This window comes from Pelodiscus sinensis, unplaced genomic scaffold (genome assembly GCF_049634645.1).
Source record: "Pelodiscus sinensis isolate JC-2024 unplaced genomic scaffold, ASM4963464v1 ctg63, whole genome shotgun sequence".
NCBI classification, from domain to species: Eukaryota; Metazoa; Chordata; order Testudines; family Trionychidae; genus Pelodiscus; species Pelodiscus sinensis.
In genome coordinates this window covers 255,551-270,606 of record NW_027465976.1, presented here as the reverse complement: position 1 = coordinate 270,606, position 15,056 = coordinate 255,551, and the positions used below count along the sequence as shown (strand labels likewise).

At 50.7% G+C, this 15,056-nt stretch overlaps 1 protein-coding gene across 16 annotated transcripts in view; it reads left to right on the top strand.

Annotated features, from left to right (window-relative positions):
• SMARCD3 (SWI/SNF related BAF chromatin remodeling complex subunit D3) overlaps positions 1 to 15,056 on the top strand; it is a 290,614-nt gene that overhangs the window by 69,530 nt on the left and 206,028 nt on the right. The window contains exons 1-2 of one of the 16 annotated variants that reach the window (XM_075917556.1): positions 13,007 to 13,208; positions 14,696 to 14,801. The exons of 10 other annotated variants lie outside the window; for them this stretch is intronic. In XM_075917556.1, coding sequence (XP_075773671.1) covers positions 14,777 to 14,801 — 25 coding nt within the window. In that variant the 5' untranslated portion in view covers positions 13,007 to 13,208; positions 14,696 to 14,776. Of the gene's footprint in view, positions 1 to 13,000; positions 13,209 to 14,689; positions 14,802 to 15,056 lie in introns of those variants that run through there. 5 more of the 16 variants (XM_075917538.1, XM_075917557.1, XM_075917547.1 and 2 more) reach the window with 5 other exon arrangements.

Here is a 15,056-nt window from a genome sequence, read left to right as displayed (position 1 = left end):
CAGCCCGGAACCTCGAACAGGTCCGGGCTAAAGTTAAAGAGCTGCGCCTGGGCTACGTGTGGGCCAGTGAGGGCAGGGGGGCAGGACCAGACACCTGCCCCCACTACGACCGGCTGCACGCCATCCTCGGCCAGCCAGCCCTGCAAGCCCTGGACGTGCCGGTCGACACCTGCATGCGCCCCCCCCCATCACCCGGACCACCGAGGCGGGGGAAGGAGACAGCACTGATTCGGAGGAGGAGGCCAGCATCGCCACCCACCCGCCCCTCCAAGGCTGGGGAAGGATCCACCGGTGAGTCTTGCACTTTGCACTCACAAGGGCGGGGGCTGGGAGGGGGAGCCAGGCGCCCGGAGTGGGGAGGGGGAGAGCATGTCACTCAGGCCACGTGAGCTGCACGCTGTGTAGCATTAGGCAGCAAGCAGCACGTGCAACCATGTGCAGCCTGGTGACCGAGCGGCACGTGGCTGCGGCAGGCAGCTGCAGGGCCCGCCTGGGACCGTGCTGCTCACACACATTCGGCGGGACCAGGGGGAAGGGTGGGTGCCGGCTGGAATCAGCCAGGGCCCCAGGGACTCAGCCCAGAGCCCGCACCTCTGCCAAGGGTGCAGCACGGAGAGCGGCACACTGTCCCATGCCTGGGTGTGAGGTACAGCCAGCTGCTCTTGGGTAAACTGGAGCGTCACAGCCCTGTGAACGTGGCCCCCACCGAGCCCCTTGCCTGCTCCCGGTGCCTTGGCTGGCTCCCCGAGGGAAGTCCCCACTACGGCCACACGTCCCTGGGCTATATGTGTGAGGGATAGTGGGAAGGAGGAGGGGGGGAAGCGCTTGGGCTGCCCTTAGGGCCACCTGAGTTTTGCTGCAAGGATGGGACACCCTCCCCCCCCAGTTACTCTTCTGGTTCCGTCCAGGAGATATCCCACACAATGGGGATCTGAGAGCCCAGACCACCTCTGCCAGATGTGCTCCCAGGCACTGTGTGGGGATGCATCTCGCTCCCTGTCAAATACCAGTGATTAGCCTGAAGCCTCACAGCCTCCACCGGCAGGGAGTTCCACAGGTTAACGCAACATAAGCGCCCTCCTGCCCTCCACGGGGCCAGGACACAGACCGGTGGTTACAATACATGGAGGAGGACCCTACTCCAGGGGCAGTCCTCCTTGCAAACATACAACATGGGGAGCAGGGGGGGAATCAAGTGGGCCCAAGCCACACTACTGTGGGGTCACCTGGGCTCAGGGGTGGAGGGCATGAGGTGTGGGGACAATGGCCGGCCTGCCTGACTGACCCATCCTTTCTTCTCTTCCCTGCAGCGGGACCAAGCACAAGCCGAGGACCCTCCAGTCTGGCAGCAGCGGCACCCCCAGCTGCCCAACCACAAGGCACAGGCTCCACCACCGGGACCAGCTCCTTTGCCGGCACGTGCAGGCCATTGAGCGAATCGAGGCCTCGATTCACGAGCGTGTCCAGGGGGACCTGCAGTGGCGCCAGGAGGTCTGGGCCACCTTCCAGGCCCAGTGCATGCGCATGGCTGACTCCATCGCCAGCCACACTGCTCACATAGCCCATGCCATCCATTAAGGCATGGCCTCACCCCATGCCCCCGCCATCCCTCCCCTAGCACTGCTCATGCCCCCTCCTGACCCTCCAATGCCCCCTCCTCCTGTCGCCCCTGCAGTGCCCCGCCCTGATGCGGCCTGCCCCCCATGTCTAGGTGCGCCCCCGCAGGAGCGCTCGCAGGGGCCACCCCTCCCAGGAGTAACTCCTCCCCCTCCCCATCCCAGTTGAAGGTCTCCTCCTCCTCCCGCTCCCCCTTGTAAATAAAAATAGACAATTATTCAGTTGAAAACAAAGCTGTGTTGGTTATTGTGTTACTCAAGGTAACTGTAATAAATGATTTGAGATGCCAATTAGCCAACTAAATTTAAGAGGATTACAAAATGCGGACACCATATTCTGTATCTATCACCGGTCGTCCCTTTAAGTGGTCATTGGTTTGTGGCGCATAAATAAATACTGACACTTTTAAGTAAAATTTAAACCACAACTATATTAACATAGATAACAAGCAAGAAAGGTTAAAAGACGCACACAAAAGAATATGTAACATAGTCTAGACGCAGGGGACGATTGTAGTGTTGCTGGCAACCTCAATCCTTTGGTCCTTCTGGGCCTCGGGAGAGGAACAGCCAGGAGATCCCTCGACGGAAGATGACGGCGAAGCTGGCAACCTCAATCCTTTGGTCCTTCCGGGCCTCGGGAGAGGAACAGCCAGGAGATCCCTCGAAGACAACTGGAATCGGGTACGCTGACTCGAGCCTTCCGCACAAACCACGAATCCTCTTCCTGTTCTTCGGGACAGTTCAGACAGGCAATGGTGGCCTAAACCCTAGCCTAAACTAAAAAGAAAATCCCTAGCTACGTCCAACGCACCCGACAAACATTCACGATGACGGCCAATGTGCTTGGAACCGACGCTTTACAATTGGGGGGAGATAAAGGGGGGGAAGGGTAGGGGATGGGATGGGAGGGAGTCGAATGGGGAGACCCAGGTGACCCTACTATGGGGCTTGTGCAAACATGTCCGTCAGGGCCTCTCTGATACGCACCCCATCCTGGTGTGTCTGGCGGACAGCAGCTGCGTGGGGCTGTTTGAACATCTGTGCCTCGGCTGCCATCCATGCAGGGAGGAAGGCCTCCCCACTCCGCTCCACAATGTTGTGGAGCATGCAGCACGTGGCCAGTACCTCCGATGCATTCCACTCACCCATCTCGAGATGGGTGAGCAAACAACTGAAGCGGGCTTTTTAGCGGCCGAAGGTGAGCTCTACCTGATTTTGGGCCCGGTTGAGGCGGTCGTTGAATCAGGACCAGTTCTGGTCTGGCCGCCCCGTGTAGGGCTGTATTAGCCAGGGCAGCAGGGCGTAGGCCGTGTCCCCGATGACGCAGATGGGCATAGGCACATCCCCGACAGTCAACTCCCACCGGGGGAAGTAGGTGCCCACCTCCAGCCTGCGAAAGAGTCCGGAGTTGTGGAGGATGCGGGCGTCGTGTGCCCTGCCGGACTAGCCCGCGTAGATGTCCAGAAAGTGGCCCCGGTGGTCCACGAGGGCCTGGAGAACAATCGAGCAGTACCCCTTCCTGTTCATGAAATGGGCTGCTCGATGCTCCGGGGCCCGGACGGGGATGTGGGTTGCATCCAGGGCTCCCCCGCAGCTGGGGAACACGAGGGCAGCGAAGCCAGCCAGCATAGCGTCCACGTCGCGCAGGCGGATGACTCTCGGTAGCAGGACATCATTGATGGAGTGGACGAGCTGCAGAAGGGTGCAGAGAAACACAAGGGAACACATCACATAAGGCAGGGGTGAGTGTGCGTTCCTTTGGCCCCCCCCCGTGATTCCCTCTGTTCTCGTGCACGCGCACACACACACACATCAGGGCCCCCTCACCCCACGGCCCCCCCACCACCAGCAGGCCTGTGCAAGGGAGGGATGGCCCGAACCCCTGGGTGACCCAGCCTGGAGTATTGGCTGCCCCTGGGCATGGAGTGCAGCACCCTCCACCCATCCCACTCCCCCTGGGACTTACCTCCATCACGACGACACCGACAGTGAATCTTCCCACCCCGAATTGCTGTGCCACCGAGCGGTAGCTGTCCGGGGTGGCCAGCTTCCATAGCGTGATGGTGACCCTCTTGTTGACAGGGATGGGTGCACGCAGCCGGGTGGTGGCTCTCTGGAGCGCAGGGGTGAGCCAGGCACACAGCTCCAGGAACGTCCGCTTTCGCATGTGGAAATTCCGGAGCCATTGCTGGTCGTCCCATTGCCCAAGGACCAGCCGGTCCCACCAGTCCGTACTGGTGTCCAGTCTCCAGAGTGGCCTCTCCACCCTGGGGTGCTGATGCCACAGGGACACCATGGCCTCCCTGGTGAGGGAATCGAAGGCGATCTCTGCCTCCTGGTCCTGAAAGACGAGGACACCGGCCTGGAGCACCAGCTGCAGGCACTCAAAAATGGGCAACAGGGGCCAGAGCAGGCACATGGCCATCCACGGCTCCATGGCAGACAGAGCAGGGCACAAGAAAGCAAAATCAGGAAAAAGCAGTAGGGGGCAAAAGGATGGTGTCCCCAAAAGTCAGAGGGCAACCACCAAACCTGCTATGGCTGTCAGTCCCTGCCAGAGGTCCTAATGCACGGAGCAGGAGACAAACGGCTGTCCGGCCAGACCCCTTTAAGCACGTGTCAGAACGGAGCTCCACCCCCACCTCCAGAAAGGTCTGGTGGCCTTTTGCCGTCTTCAAAATGGTTCCGGGCTTCTGCTTTTGCGCAAAAGCGCACCGTCAATCTAGACGCGCTTTTCCGCAAAAGTGCATCGTTATAACTATAACTCCGGGACCAATCTAGACGCTCTTTTGCAGAAATACTTTTAAAGGAAAACCTTTTCTGTTAAAAGTATTTCCAGAAAATCATGCCAGTCTAGACGTAGCCGTGGAGATTGGGAGAAGTCCCAGATGATTGGAAAAAGGCAAATGTAGTTCCCATCTTTAAAAAAGGGAAGTCGGACAATCCAGTCAGCTTCACCTCAGACCCTGAAAAAAATCATGGAGGGAATCCTCAAGGAATCCATTTTGCAGCACTTGGAAGAAGGGGAAAGTGATCAGGAATAGTCAACATGGATTCACGAAGGGCAAGTCATGCCTGACCAACCTGATTAGCTTCTATGATGCAGTAACTGGCTCTGTGGATATGGGGAAGTCAGTGGATGTGATGCACCTTTACTTTAGTCAAGCTTTTGATACGTTCTCCCACAATATTCTTGCCTATAAGTTAAGGAAGTATGGATTGGATAAATGGACTGTAAGGTGACTGGAAAGCTGGCTAGATTGTGATGCTCAAGTGGTAGTGATCAATGACTCAATGTGTGGTTGGTGGTTGGTTTCAAGCAGAGTGCCCGAAGGATCTGACCTAGGATGGGTTTTGTTCAACATATTTATTAATGACCTGGCTGAGGGGATGGACTGCACCCTCAGCAAGTTTGGGGATGACACTACGCTAGGGGGAGAGGTAGATACATTAGAGTGTAGGGATACCGTCCAGAGTGACCTAGACAAGTTTTAGGATTGGGCCGAATTAAATCTGATGAGGTTCAAGAAGGACAAGTGCAGAGTCCTGCACTTGGGTTGAAAAAATTTCAAGCAGTGTTATGGGCTGGGGACCAACTGACTAAGTAGCAGTTCAGCAGAAAAGGACCTGTGGATTGCAGTGGATGAGAAGCTCGATATAAGTCAACAGTGTGCCCTTGTAGCCAAGAAGGCTAATGGCATATTAAGGTGCATTAGGAGGAGCATTGCCAGCAGTTCTAGAGAAGTGATTATTCCCCTTTATTCAGCTCTGGTGAGGCCACATCTGGAGTACTGCGTCCAATTCTGGGGCCCTCACTATAGAAAAGATGTGGGCGCAGTGGAGAGGGTCCAGTGGAAGGCATCCAAAATGATTAGGGCCTGGAGCATATGACCTGTGAGAGAGGCTGAGGGATTTGGGCTTATTTAGTCTGCAGAAAAGAAGAGTGAGGGGAGATTTGATAGCACTCTTCAATTTCCTGAAGGGAGGTTCCAAAGAGGAGAGAGAGGCTGTTCTCATTAGTGACAGATGGAAGAACAAGGAGCAATGCTCTCACGTTACAGGGGGTGGGTTTATGTTTCATATTAGGAAAAACTATTTCACTAGGAGGGTTGTGAAGCACTGGGATGGGTTCCCTAGGGAGATGGTGGAATCTCCATCCCTAGAGGTTTTAAAATCTCAGTTTGACAAGCACTGGGCGGGATGATAGAGTTAGGGCTGGTTCTGCTTTACGCAGAGGGTGGACTCAATGACCTCCTGAGCTCCCTTTCAGCTCTAGGAGCCTATGATTCTTGAGCAAGTTAGTATGATCTGGAAATTTTGCCACCTCTCTGTTTACCTTTTTTTCCAAATAATTTATGAATATGCTGAATAGGATTGGTTCCATTACAGATTAGTAATTTCTCTCCATTCCAAAAACTATTTATTCCCACCCTTTGTTTCCTTTCTTTTAGCCAGTTCTCAGTCCATGAGAGGCCCTTCCCTGTTATTCCATGACAGCTTATTTTGCTTAAGAACCTGTGGTGAGGGACATTGTCAAAGGCTTCTTGGAAATCTACATGCACTGTGTCTACTGGATCCTGTATGTTCACATGCCTGTTGACCCTCTCAAAGAATTCTAGTAGATTGGTGAGGCATGATTCTTCTTCGAGGAGTGTCCCTGTGAGTGCTCCACCTTAGGTGTTTGGGTGCTGCAGCGCACCCGGCCGGAAGATTCCAACAGCAGTGCTAGTGACAGGTGGTTCATGCATGTGCAGCGCACCCCACACGGGGGCAGCTAATGCACATGCATGGGCTACAATCCCTTCATTTCCTTCTCTGCTGCCACCGGAGTCTGTTGGAACCTGCAGTTCTCTCTGCATTGAGCTCCTCAGAGAGTTAGCTAGCCCTTTTACCACAGATTTTAATCAGTTTTAGCCTTAAAATCACCTACCTTTCACTCTAAAGAAGAAAACAAATTCTTTTTACGATCAGCTGCGGCACCGCAGATAAGCCGAGGTTCCCTGCCTCCTGCTTTCCCCTTGCGAGGCTCGCCCCACAGGGGCTCTCCCCTCCGCATTCATTGATTTTATTTGTTTTACTCTAAGGAAAAGCTTTTCCACAGAAACCTCCTCACAACGCTCTTCCCCCTCCCCCAGCGTATACTAAAGCGGGCTGAGTTCAAGCGCCATCTATTTGCTGCGTGTATATTTCACGCCCAGAAGGGTGTTCATGTATCTCTGCTGCCTGGGGGAGCATCACAGTGTGATTCACCGCGCTCATCAGAGACCCGACAGCCGGCGCACACAAAGTGAGAGAGCTAAAACTGAAACCAGTCTTGCTTTGATGGCACTCTGACCAGTCTTAGACCCTGCATCCCCGCTTAAACCCTCACAGCGGCGATGTCAGAGAAGGTGGCTTCAACTGCCTAAGCTGCAAGCTCTGCAACCTCTAAACAATGTAAGAGGGCACATGCAGATGCTAGCAGGGAATCCCCTTCACCCAGACAGGGCAAACCCACAAATCCAAGCCAGTTCCGTCCCCTGTGGGGGCTCCAGACAAGAGCTTGCTGGGGCTGCGATCACCCACTGTGCCCTGAGGATCCCAGGACCTAGCAACAATGCCAAGACAGGCTAGCAAGCCTAAGCCCCCTGTGGCACAAAAATCCCCTGTGGCACAAAAAAAAATCCCCTGTGGCACAAAAATCCCCCTGTGGCACAATTCTGTGTTGCACATATTCCTGCGCATCCAGAAATATAATTTATACTATCATGTGCCAAAAGTGTCCGTCTGCTATGTAAGTTGGATAAACGTCTCAGACACTTTGCCAAAGGATCAATGCCCACAAAACAGATATTAGACAGGATCACAAAGAAAAAACAGTTTCTTGCCATTTCAACCAGAAAGGACAGTGTCTCAACCACTTAATTACCTGCATCCTGCTTCAAAAGCCTTTTAAGACTGCACTTGAAAGAGAATCCTCTGAACTGTTATTCATGCTAAAATTCGACACTTTACGCCGGGGTCTTAACAAAGACTCTAGTTACCTTACCCATTACAAAGATAGCTTCCCTAATTATCACCTCTAATATCATTAGCTCACAGACATTTACCTCCCCTCCCCTCCCCCCCCGCATCCCCCTTCTGTTCTGAAATGTGATTTGTCCTTTTCATATGTGTTCATTTTTTTTAATTGTATCCTTTGGTATATATGGTTGTGACTATTTTCTTCCACTATTTGATCTGAGGAAGTGGGTCTGGCCCACGAAAGCTCATCATCTAATAAACCATCTTGTTAGTCTTTAAAGTGCTACATAGTCCTGTATTTTTTTTCTCGAAGAAGAAGAGAGGGTTACTCGCCCTCTGCAGTAACTGAGGTTCTTTAAGATGGGTGTCCCTGTGGGTACTTCACCACCCAACCTTCCTCCCGTCTGCTTTGGTGCATCACCATCACGCATCCTTACCGGGGCAGAGAAGGAACTGAAGAGATCATAGCCTGTACATGAGCATTAGCTGCCCTGCATGTAGAGTGTACTGTGCATGTGTAAACTACCTGTCACTAGCACTGCTCTTGAAATCTTCCGGCCAGGCGTGCTGTGGCGCCCAAACATCTACGGTGGAGCACCCATAGGGACACCCGTCTCGAAGAATGTCAGTTACTGCAGAGGGTGATTAACCTTCTCTTTCTCTTTATAGAAACCATTTTGAGTTTGCCCCAACAAATTATGTCTATGTGTTTGACAAATCTGTACTTTACTATTATTTCAACCAATTTGCCTGTCTTGAAATTAGACTTACTGGCCTGTAATTGCCAGGATCATCTCTGGAGCCCTTTTAAAAACTTAGCGCCACATTAGCCATCCTCCAGTCATTTGGTACAGAAGTTGATTTAAAGGATAGGTTGCAAACCACAGTTCATAGTTCCATAATTTCACATTTGAGTTCTTTCAGAGGCCAAAGTTGAGGGCAGCAATGGGCAACCTATGCTAGTGAGTGGGCCACAAGAGTGACCTTCCTCAATCTCAGTGGGCTGCAAGCCAGGCTCCCAGGATAGGGTAGTTTTGCTACTGAATTTGCACGGTGTTCCAGTTGAACAATAGCAGTGCTTTGATTGGATTTAGAGGGAATAGACAGCTCTTGCAATCAGCACACACCTCACTTCACATACCCTTGCTTTACATGTGTGTCACATTAGTAACACTGCTGGGAAAAAAATTACATGGATGGAAATTAACAGAAGCTGACAACCAGCATGTGAGCAATGGTAAAATATTTCATGGGCCACACATAGAACCCTGATAAACTGCAGGAGGTCCTCAGGCCGCAGGATGCCCACCACTAGTCTAGGCACTTGTGACTCTAGAAAAGACTGGGCTCTGGGAAGGTGGAGGGAGGGAGGGAATAATCTATCTCTGTTACTGCTCCTCAAACTATTAAAATGCTTTTTTGCACAGGGGCCAAAAAGTGATTAGTGAAAAAGAACTAGAGAACAAGGGAGGAGAATGCTTATTTGGTCTGTGTGCCCCCCAAGCAAGCCAGGTCTCTCCCTGTATCACTGGAGGTAGGTCTATTCTGCAATGCTATTTCGGGATACTGGAGTATCCCGAAATAGCTATCCTGTGTCCTCACAGCAAGCCCATTATTTCAGGCTCACCATTCTGACATCCCTGTAAACCTCATTCTACGAGAAGGAAGGGACATTTTGGAATAGTGCTTTATTTCGAAATTTGGCGTTCTGTAGACAGTGCCAAATGACGAAATAAGCTATTTCAAAATAACATTGAAATAAGATATGCAATTTGCGTAGTTCAAATTGCATATCTTATTTCAAGTTACGATGCAGTGTAGATATATCCACAGAGAACACTGGGGAAAAAGAGTCTCTCTCTCCCTTAGAGAATATAGCAGGAATTCTATGCAAAAGTGGGGATTGTGTTAGGCTGTTCACTTTGTTATGTTGCATGTGATGTCTACTGTACTGTAGCAACCCCATGTATGTGCCTCAGTTTCCCTGGACACTACACCAATAGTGAGATGGTGGTAGGAATTTCTGGTGTGATAACCTTTCCCATGTACACAATGGCTGATGCTTTTTGTAACCTGAAACTGGGAGGGGGAGTGTGCCCAGAGGACACCTTTTTCAGGGGAAGCTGCACAAAGGCTGGAGGTGGGGCTGGCAGCAGGGGGAGATAGGGCTGCTGGGTGTGTGAGTGTTGCTAGCTTGGGGTCCAGGGCTGGGGGGTCAGGGCCCTTGGCTCTGAGCCCCCTCTCCCCAAGATGGATTGTTCTGGCTGCTTCTGCTTTCTGTGCTGACAAGTCTGCAACCAACCCTGTAAACTAATAATCCTGCTGTTCCCCCTGCTGGCTGAGAGTCACCTCTCTCTGCGGATGGCTCCTCACGCCTACTTCTCCGATAAGGGGGTGAGGTCCTCCTCCCTCCTGCCCTGAACCGAGGACACTGCAGCTTTCTTTGTGTGCCTCTGCAGGGAACACTTCAGGCCTCCAGCTTTTGTCCGAGGGTGAATGGTTTCTCTGTTGCTGGGTGCTGAAACCCTGCACCTCCTCCTTCAGGTCCCACGCTGTGGAAACTGGGCTGTTCAGAGCATCCTCCTGGGCTGCTGCACACAAGGAGGGTAGGCCATTGCGAGGTACACCATCCATCTTTTCCGGGACAGAAGGAGTTAACCTTCCCAGTCCAGCCTCCCCCCTCCCCCTCAGCTGCTGCCTTTTGAGTCCTGAAGCTAGGCCACAGGCTGACCTTCACACAGCCAGGCTGCTCACTGGGCATGCTCGCTTCCTGCTCCAGGGACCTGTGCTCACAGGCAGCCCTGCTGGGAAGGAACGTCCGCAGCACAGGCCAGGACCCCAGCCTGCCTTTGTGCTCCAGCTGTGGGACCACAGCGCCCTGCCTCTCCCTGCCTGCACTGCTGGGAGAAGAGTTGCCATTTGGTGCTGTTGGTGCTTCAGTGACTGAAGGAGAGATGGGGGGACATTAAGGGGGATTCCTGTTTTGACTGCTGCAGCAACCAGCACTGGCTGAGACAAGGCATTGCCCTACACTAAAAGACACTCCTTTTGCACATTCATTGCTCAAACACTTGTGGGGAATGGGGGGAGGGATGGGAGGGATTTATAGTACATACATTTGGGTGAGGCTCTGCTTTTTGTGGCAGAGGGGTGAAAGTGTATCAATAAGCTGGGAACAGGGAGCACAATAACCATTTGAAATGGAGGAGCTAAATAATAAATGCCTTTTCTTACATTAGCTAGGCTGATTCTGGAGAGCTGCGAGTTTGCAACCTCATCTTGCCATGAGGATGAGTTTAATATTCTCTGTGTGGGTTTACTCTGTATCTGCATGCATGTGTGTCTATAAATTATGTATTTATTGGATGGGGATATATCTGATTATATAAAGGGAGACTATGCTAAAAGCAGAACAAAGGGCTTGAAAGAATGGTACATGCATTTCATTGTGCTTTTGAGACCTAAAAGGGGGCTGTGACAGAAAAGATATGATCCAGATGCTGCCTCACCAAAAATGGAGGAGACACACAGTAGCCAGGAATTAGATTACAAGTGCCTTTTCTCAGGCCAGGTCTACACTACAGCTGAAGGTTGGCTTACGGTAACATAAGAAATGTAGCTGGAGTCAACATACCTTAAGCCGAGCTTCAACACCATCCTCACAGCAGGAGGTCGACAGGAGAAATGTTCCTGCTGATTTCCCTTATTCCTTGTGAGGAGTAGGGTTCTGTCATTGATGGGGGTGCCCTCAGTGTGCAATGTAGTGGTGCTGTACTAGGCCCACTAAATTGAATGCTAGACGATTGACTGCTGCAGCACTGACCTTCTCTGTAATCTAGACATGGCCTCAGTAACTCAGGAATGGGTGAAGAAGTAGTACTGGCCTGTGGGCAGGTTTCTTCTGATACAGCTAGCTTCCTAGCATTTCTGGTATTCATGCAGTGATCCCTGCATATTAGTGCTTGGGTTAGAGTGTGAGTGATTTTGGGAGTTGATACATTAGATGCTCAGTGCCAGCTTATTCAACATTTCCTCTGTGGGTTTGGTTTTCTGTACAATGGTCAAAGCAGTGATTTATCTGAAATCAGGTCATTTTTCTACTCCTAGTCTGACCAGACAATTTCTAGCCCCTAGACAAGAATAGGATACACCCCTCGTAACCTGGCAACATCTCCTATATTGCTGTGATAGGCAAACAGTGAAATGTCAGCTCCTCACAAGCTGCGCACAAGAAGCTGTCAGTAAGCAGATTGCTGCCCCAAGCCACCACTGTCCATTCTAACATTATGGAAGAGTCAGCCCTGCTGAGTACGGCTGCTATGTTTGTCTCCAGTCACTGCATCGTCAGTGTCTAATTCATTTGCTTGGTGAAGTCTTAAGACATCTGCCTTATGAAATGGCTGTAAAATCTATATTGCCTCATCCACCTTATCACTCTAATAACCTGGGACTGACATTGCTACAACAAAATGTAAAATCCATACTAAATGTCTCTTTTCTTTACCCATCTCTTTCTCTTCCACTTAGTTGGGCGTGGCAGGTTTGCTCCATGTTTTCTGGGGAAGGCAGTTTTATTTCCCTGGGAAGACATGCTTTCTGGTTTACATTAGGCTTTTTGTTACACCTGGCTAGATATTTACACCTAATGGCACCCACTGTGTTATTGTCTGTGCCTATCAATCTCCTTTGAGGTGTCTGTCACTATCTATGTAAGCATAAAGGCAGGTCGCCCTGGCAAGGTTATGGGGGTATTGTAGAAGAATAGCAAATCAAGCAGCATGCCCCAGTCACTAGCTTTATGCTACTGACTCCTTTTTCACAAATACCCCTTCTCTGTGCCCTTTTTCTGCTCTCTCTGTTTTCTCAGCCTGCTCTTTCTCTCTCCTGTCCAAAGAGCTTAGTTCTCAGTCTCATTTGCTGGAAATGCTGCCAGTGAATGTTTGTGTGCACTGCCTGCCAGGTCTCTGGGGAAAAGGCCTGGAAATACAGTGCAGGGGGAGTAATGGGACCAGGAGGAAGCCATTGTTTCCTCACTGCTTGCCTGGTGCGTTTTCCAACTGAAAAAAGCTCTCTGTGAGGCACTGAGCTTAATGTCATTGCTGAAACCTTGCCCCGCCATCCCATTGCTCAGAATCTGCCATCCGCTTTATGCAGAGGAGGAGAGGCTGCAGTACTGCTACTCAAAAGCTCAGACGTGTTTTCAGTTTGCCTCCTGCTTATCTCTGTTGTTTGGACAGAGAGGTTTAAAAAGCTGGATTTTCTGTCCCTGCAGAGTAAACACAGAGAACCCGGCAGCACAAACTATTTCTGGCTTATCAGTTGAGGAATGTAGCAGCTGAGGATTAGCGTGAGTGGGCCGTCAGGAAAGCCCTGAAGGGGCCCCCTCCCCCACTCAGCTCTATTAGAAGTGTGAGAGCCCAGCAGGACTCAGAGGGGAGAGTTGGAGAAAAAGGCAGAAAAGGGAAAGAAAGAGGAAGAGAGAGAGTGAGAGAGGCTGAGCAGACCCTGATGGCTACAGACGAAGTTGCAGGAGGGGCTCGCAAAGCTACGAAAAGCAAACTTTTTGAGTTTCTGGTCCATGGGGTGGTGAGTCGGGAAAGTTAGTGAGCTGGCTTGGTCTGAATAGAGGAGTGAGTGGAAATTGGAGGCTCTGTGCTGGGCTGAAAACAGCCCCTACAATATCTTCTGGGGGCTTCTGAGAAATGCTGTACAGCTAGAACACAGGGCTCTATGAAGCTCCCAGAACATGCACTGAGTCATTGGTAATACAGAAATGTTTGGAGGAATGTATGCTGCAATTTCTGCTCTTGGCTCTCCATGAATGGTGAATGGTTTGCTTTTGAACCTGATCACAGTGCAGATCTGACACTAATGGGTTCATTGGACACTCATTGGTTCTGTTATCAAACTTTGTGTGTGTGTTTGCTTAATTCTGATGAAAGTGCAGTGAAGCCTTGAATGGTGCTGCCTGTAGTAGTTCTTTTTAGAATTGGGTCTCCTCTATCTTCTGGCTACCTAACAGGTGGCTTTGGGAGGGAGGGGGGCCTCTCAGAGATTAGCTCTGCAGGACCTTAGAAGTCTGTACGCAGTCATAGGTTAGGGAGTGAGCACTATGCTTTAAGGAATCATTACATTACTGTAAGTAAGATTAATACAGTGTTTGGAGACCTCCTGACACTGGAGCTCCCCATTTGTAGGAAATTGCAAACCCCATCCCACTGTCATTGGAGAGCATGTTCTTTAGCTGCTCCAGCCAGTGTCATTGGGATTTCTTAAAGGAGACTTTAAATTTAGCAAATAGCAGAGTATTGGAAAGTCCTAGGAGTACAAATATGGAATGAATTTCGATGATCATTTCCAAGTCATTAGCTGAGGGTTTTCATACCTATCAAGATCACAGGAATCTTAAGCGGTCACTTTTCAGATTTCCTAAGTGTTTCCATATTCAGGACATGCCAATACTGGCTGCTTAGAGTGTAACTTATAATTTAGAGGAATTCGACACGGTGAGATCTGCAAGGCTAGGGACATCTAAGTGGCATGCTGTTTGTGTGAGAACTGTGAGATGATGACCATTGTCCTTGTGTTCTACAGAACTAGATAAGGAATATATTGTGACATTAACCCTGCTATGTATGGGGTAGCCTGACAGTGCATGTGTGGGTGGACATGTAAATGTGGCCTGGTGGTACATGCGTGGGAATACAAGAGGTGAGTGGAATTGTGAGAACAGCTTGCCAGGTAAGAGCAGCGTGGCAGCAGGGCAAGGAATCCTGTGGGGACAGCCAGGAAGCAGATGGCTGGGAGCCCATGTGAGTGGGCAAGCAGGCATACGGGGTGGCTTGCTGACACGTGCATTGTCATGTGGAGGCAGACTGGTGGGCTGGCAGCCTGTCACTCAAGGGTGATCTGAGAGCAGATAGGTGTGACCTAGTAGTGGGAGGCCTGGAAGTGGTTGGATGGGCTCACAAGGATGACTGGGTGGAAGGCAAGTTGATGGATAGATAACTTTGTAAAAGTGTCTAAGGGTTATTTTTGTAATACTGGACTAATTAACTTTTCTCTGGTACCAGGAAGATAAAGAATGTAATAATAGCCACACTGGGTCAGACAACAGTCTCTGACAGCAACTGGTGCCAGAGGCTTCAGGGGGAATGAACAGAACCAGACAGTTGTCGAGTGAGTCATCCCCTGTCGTCCAGTCTCAGCTTCTGGCATTTAGAGGATTAGGGACACCTGTTTGGCTGAAGTGGTATTGTACAATACCTAGATTCACATGGTGTGATAGAGAAGAATTGGCTTCTGTAAAGGAGAATTGGGTTTTCTTAATGTTTGACATTTTGGAGGACATCGACAAAACGGTAGTTATAAGGGAACCAATTTCCATTTTTTATTGGGAGTTTCAAAGAGCCATTAGTGCGGTTTGTCAAAACA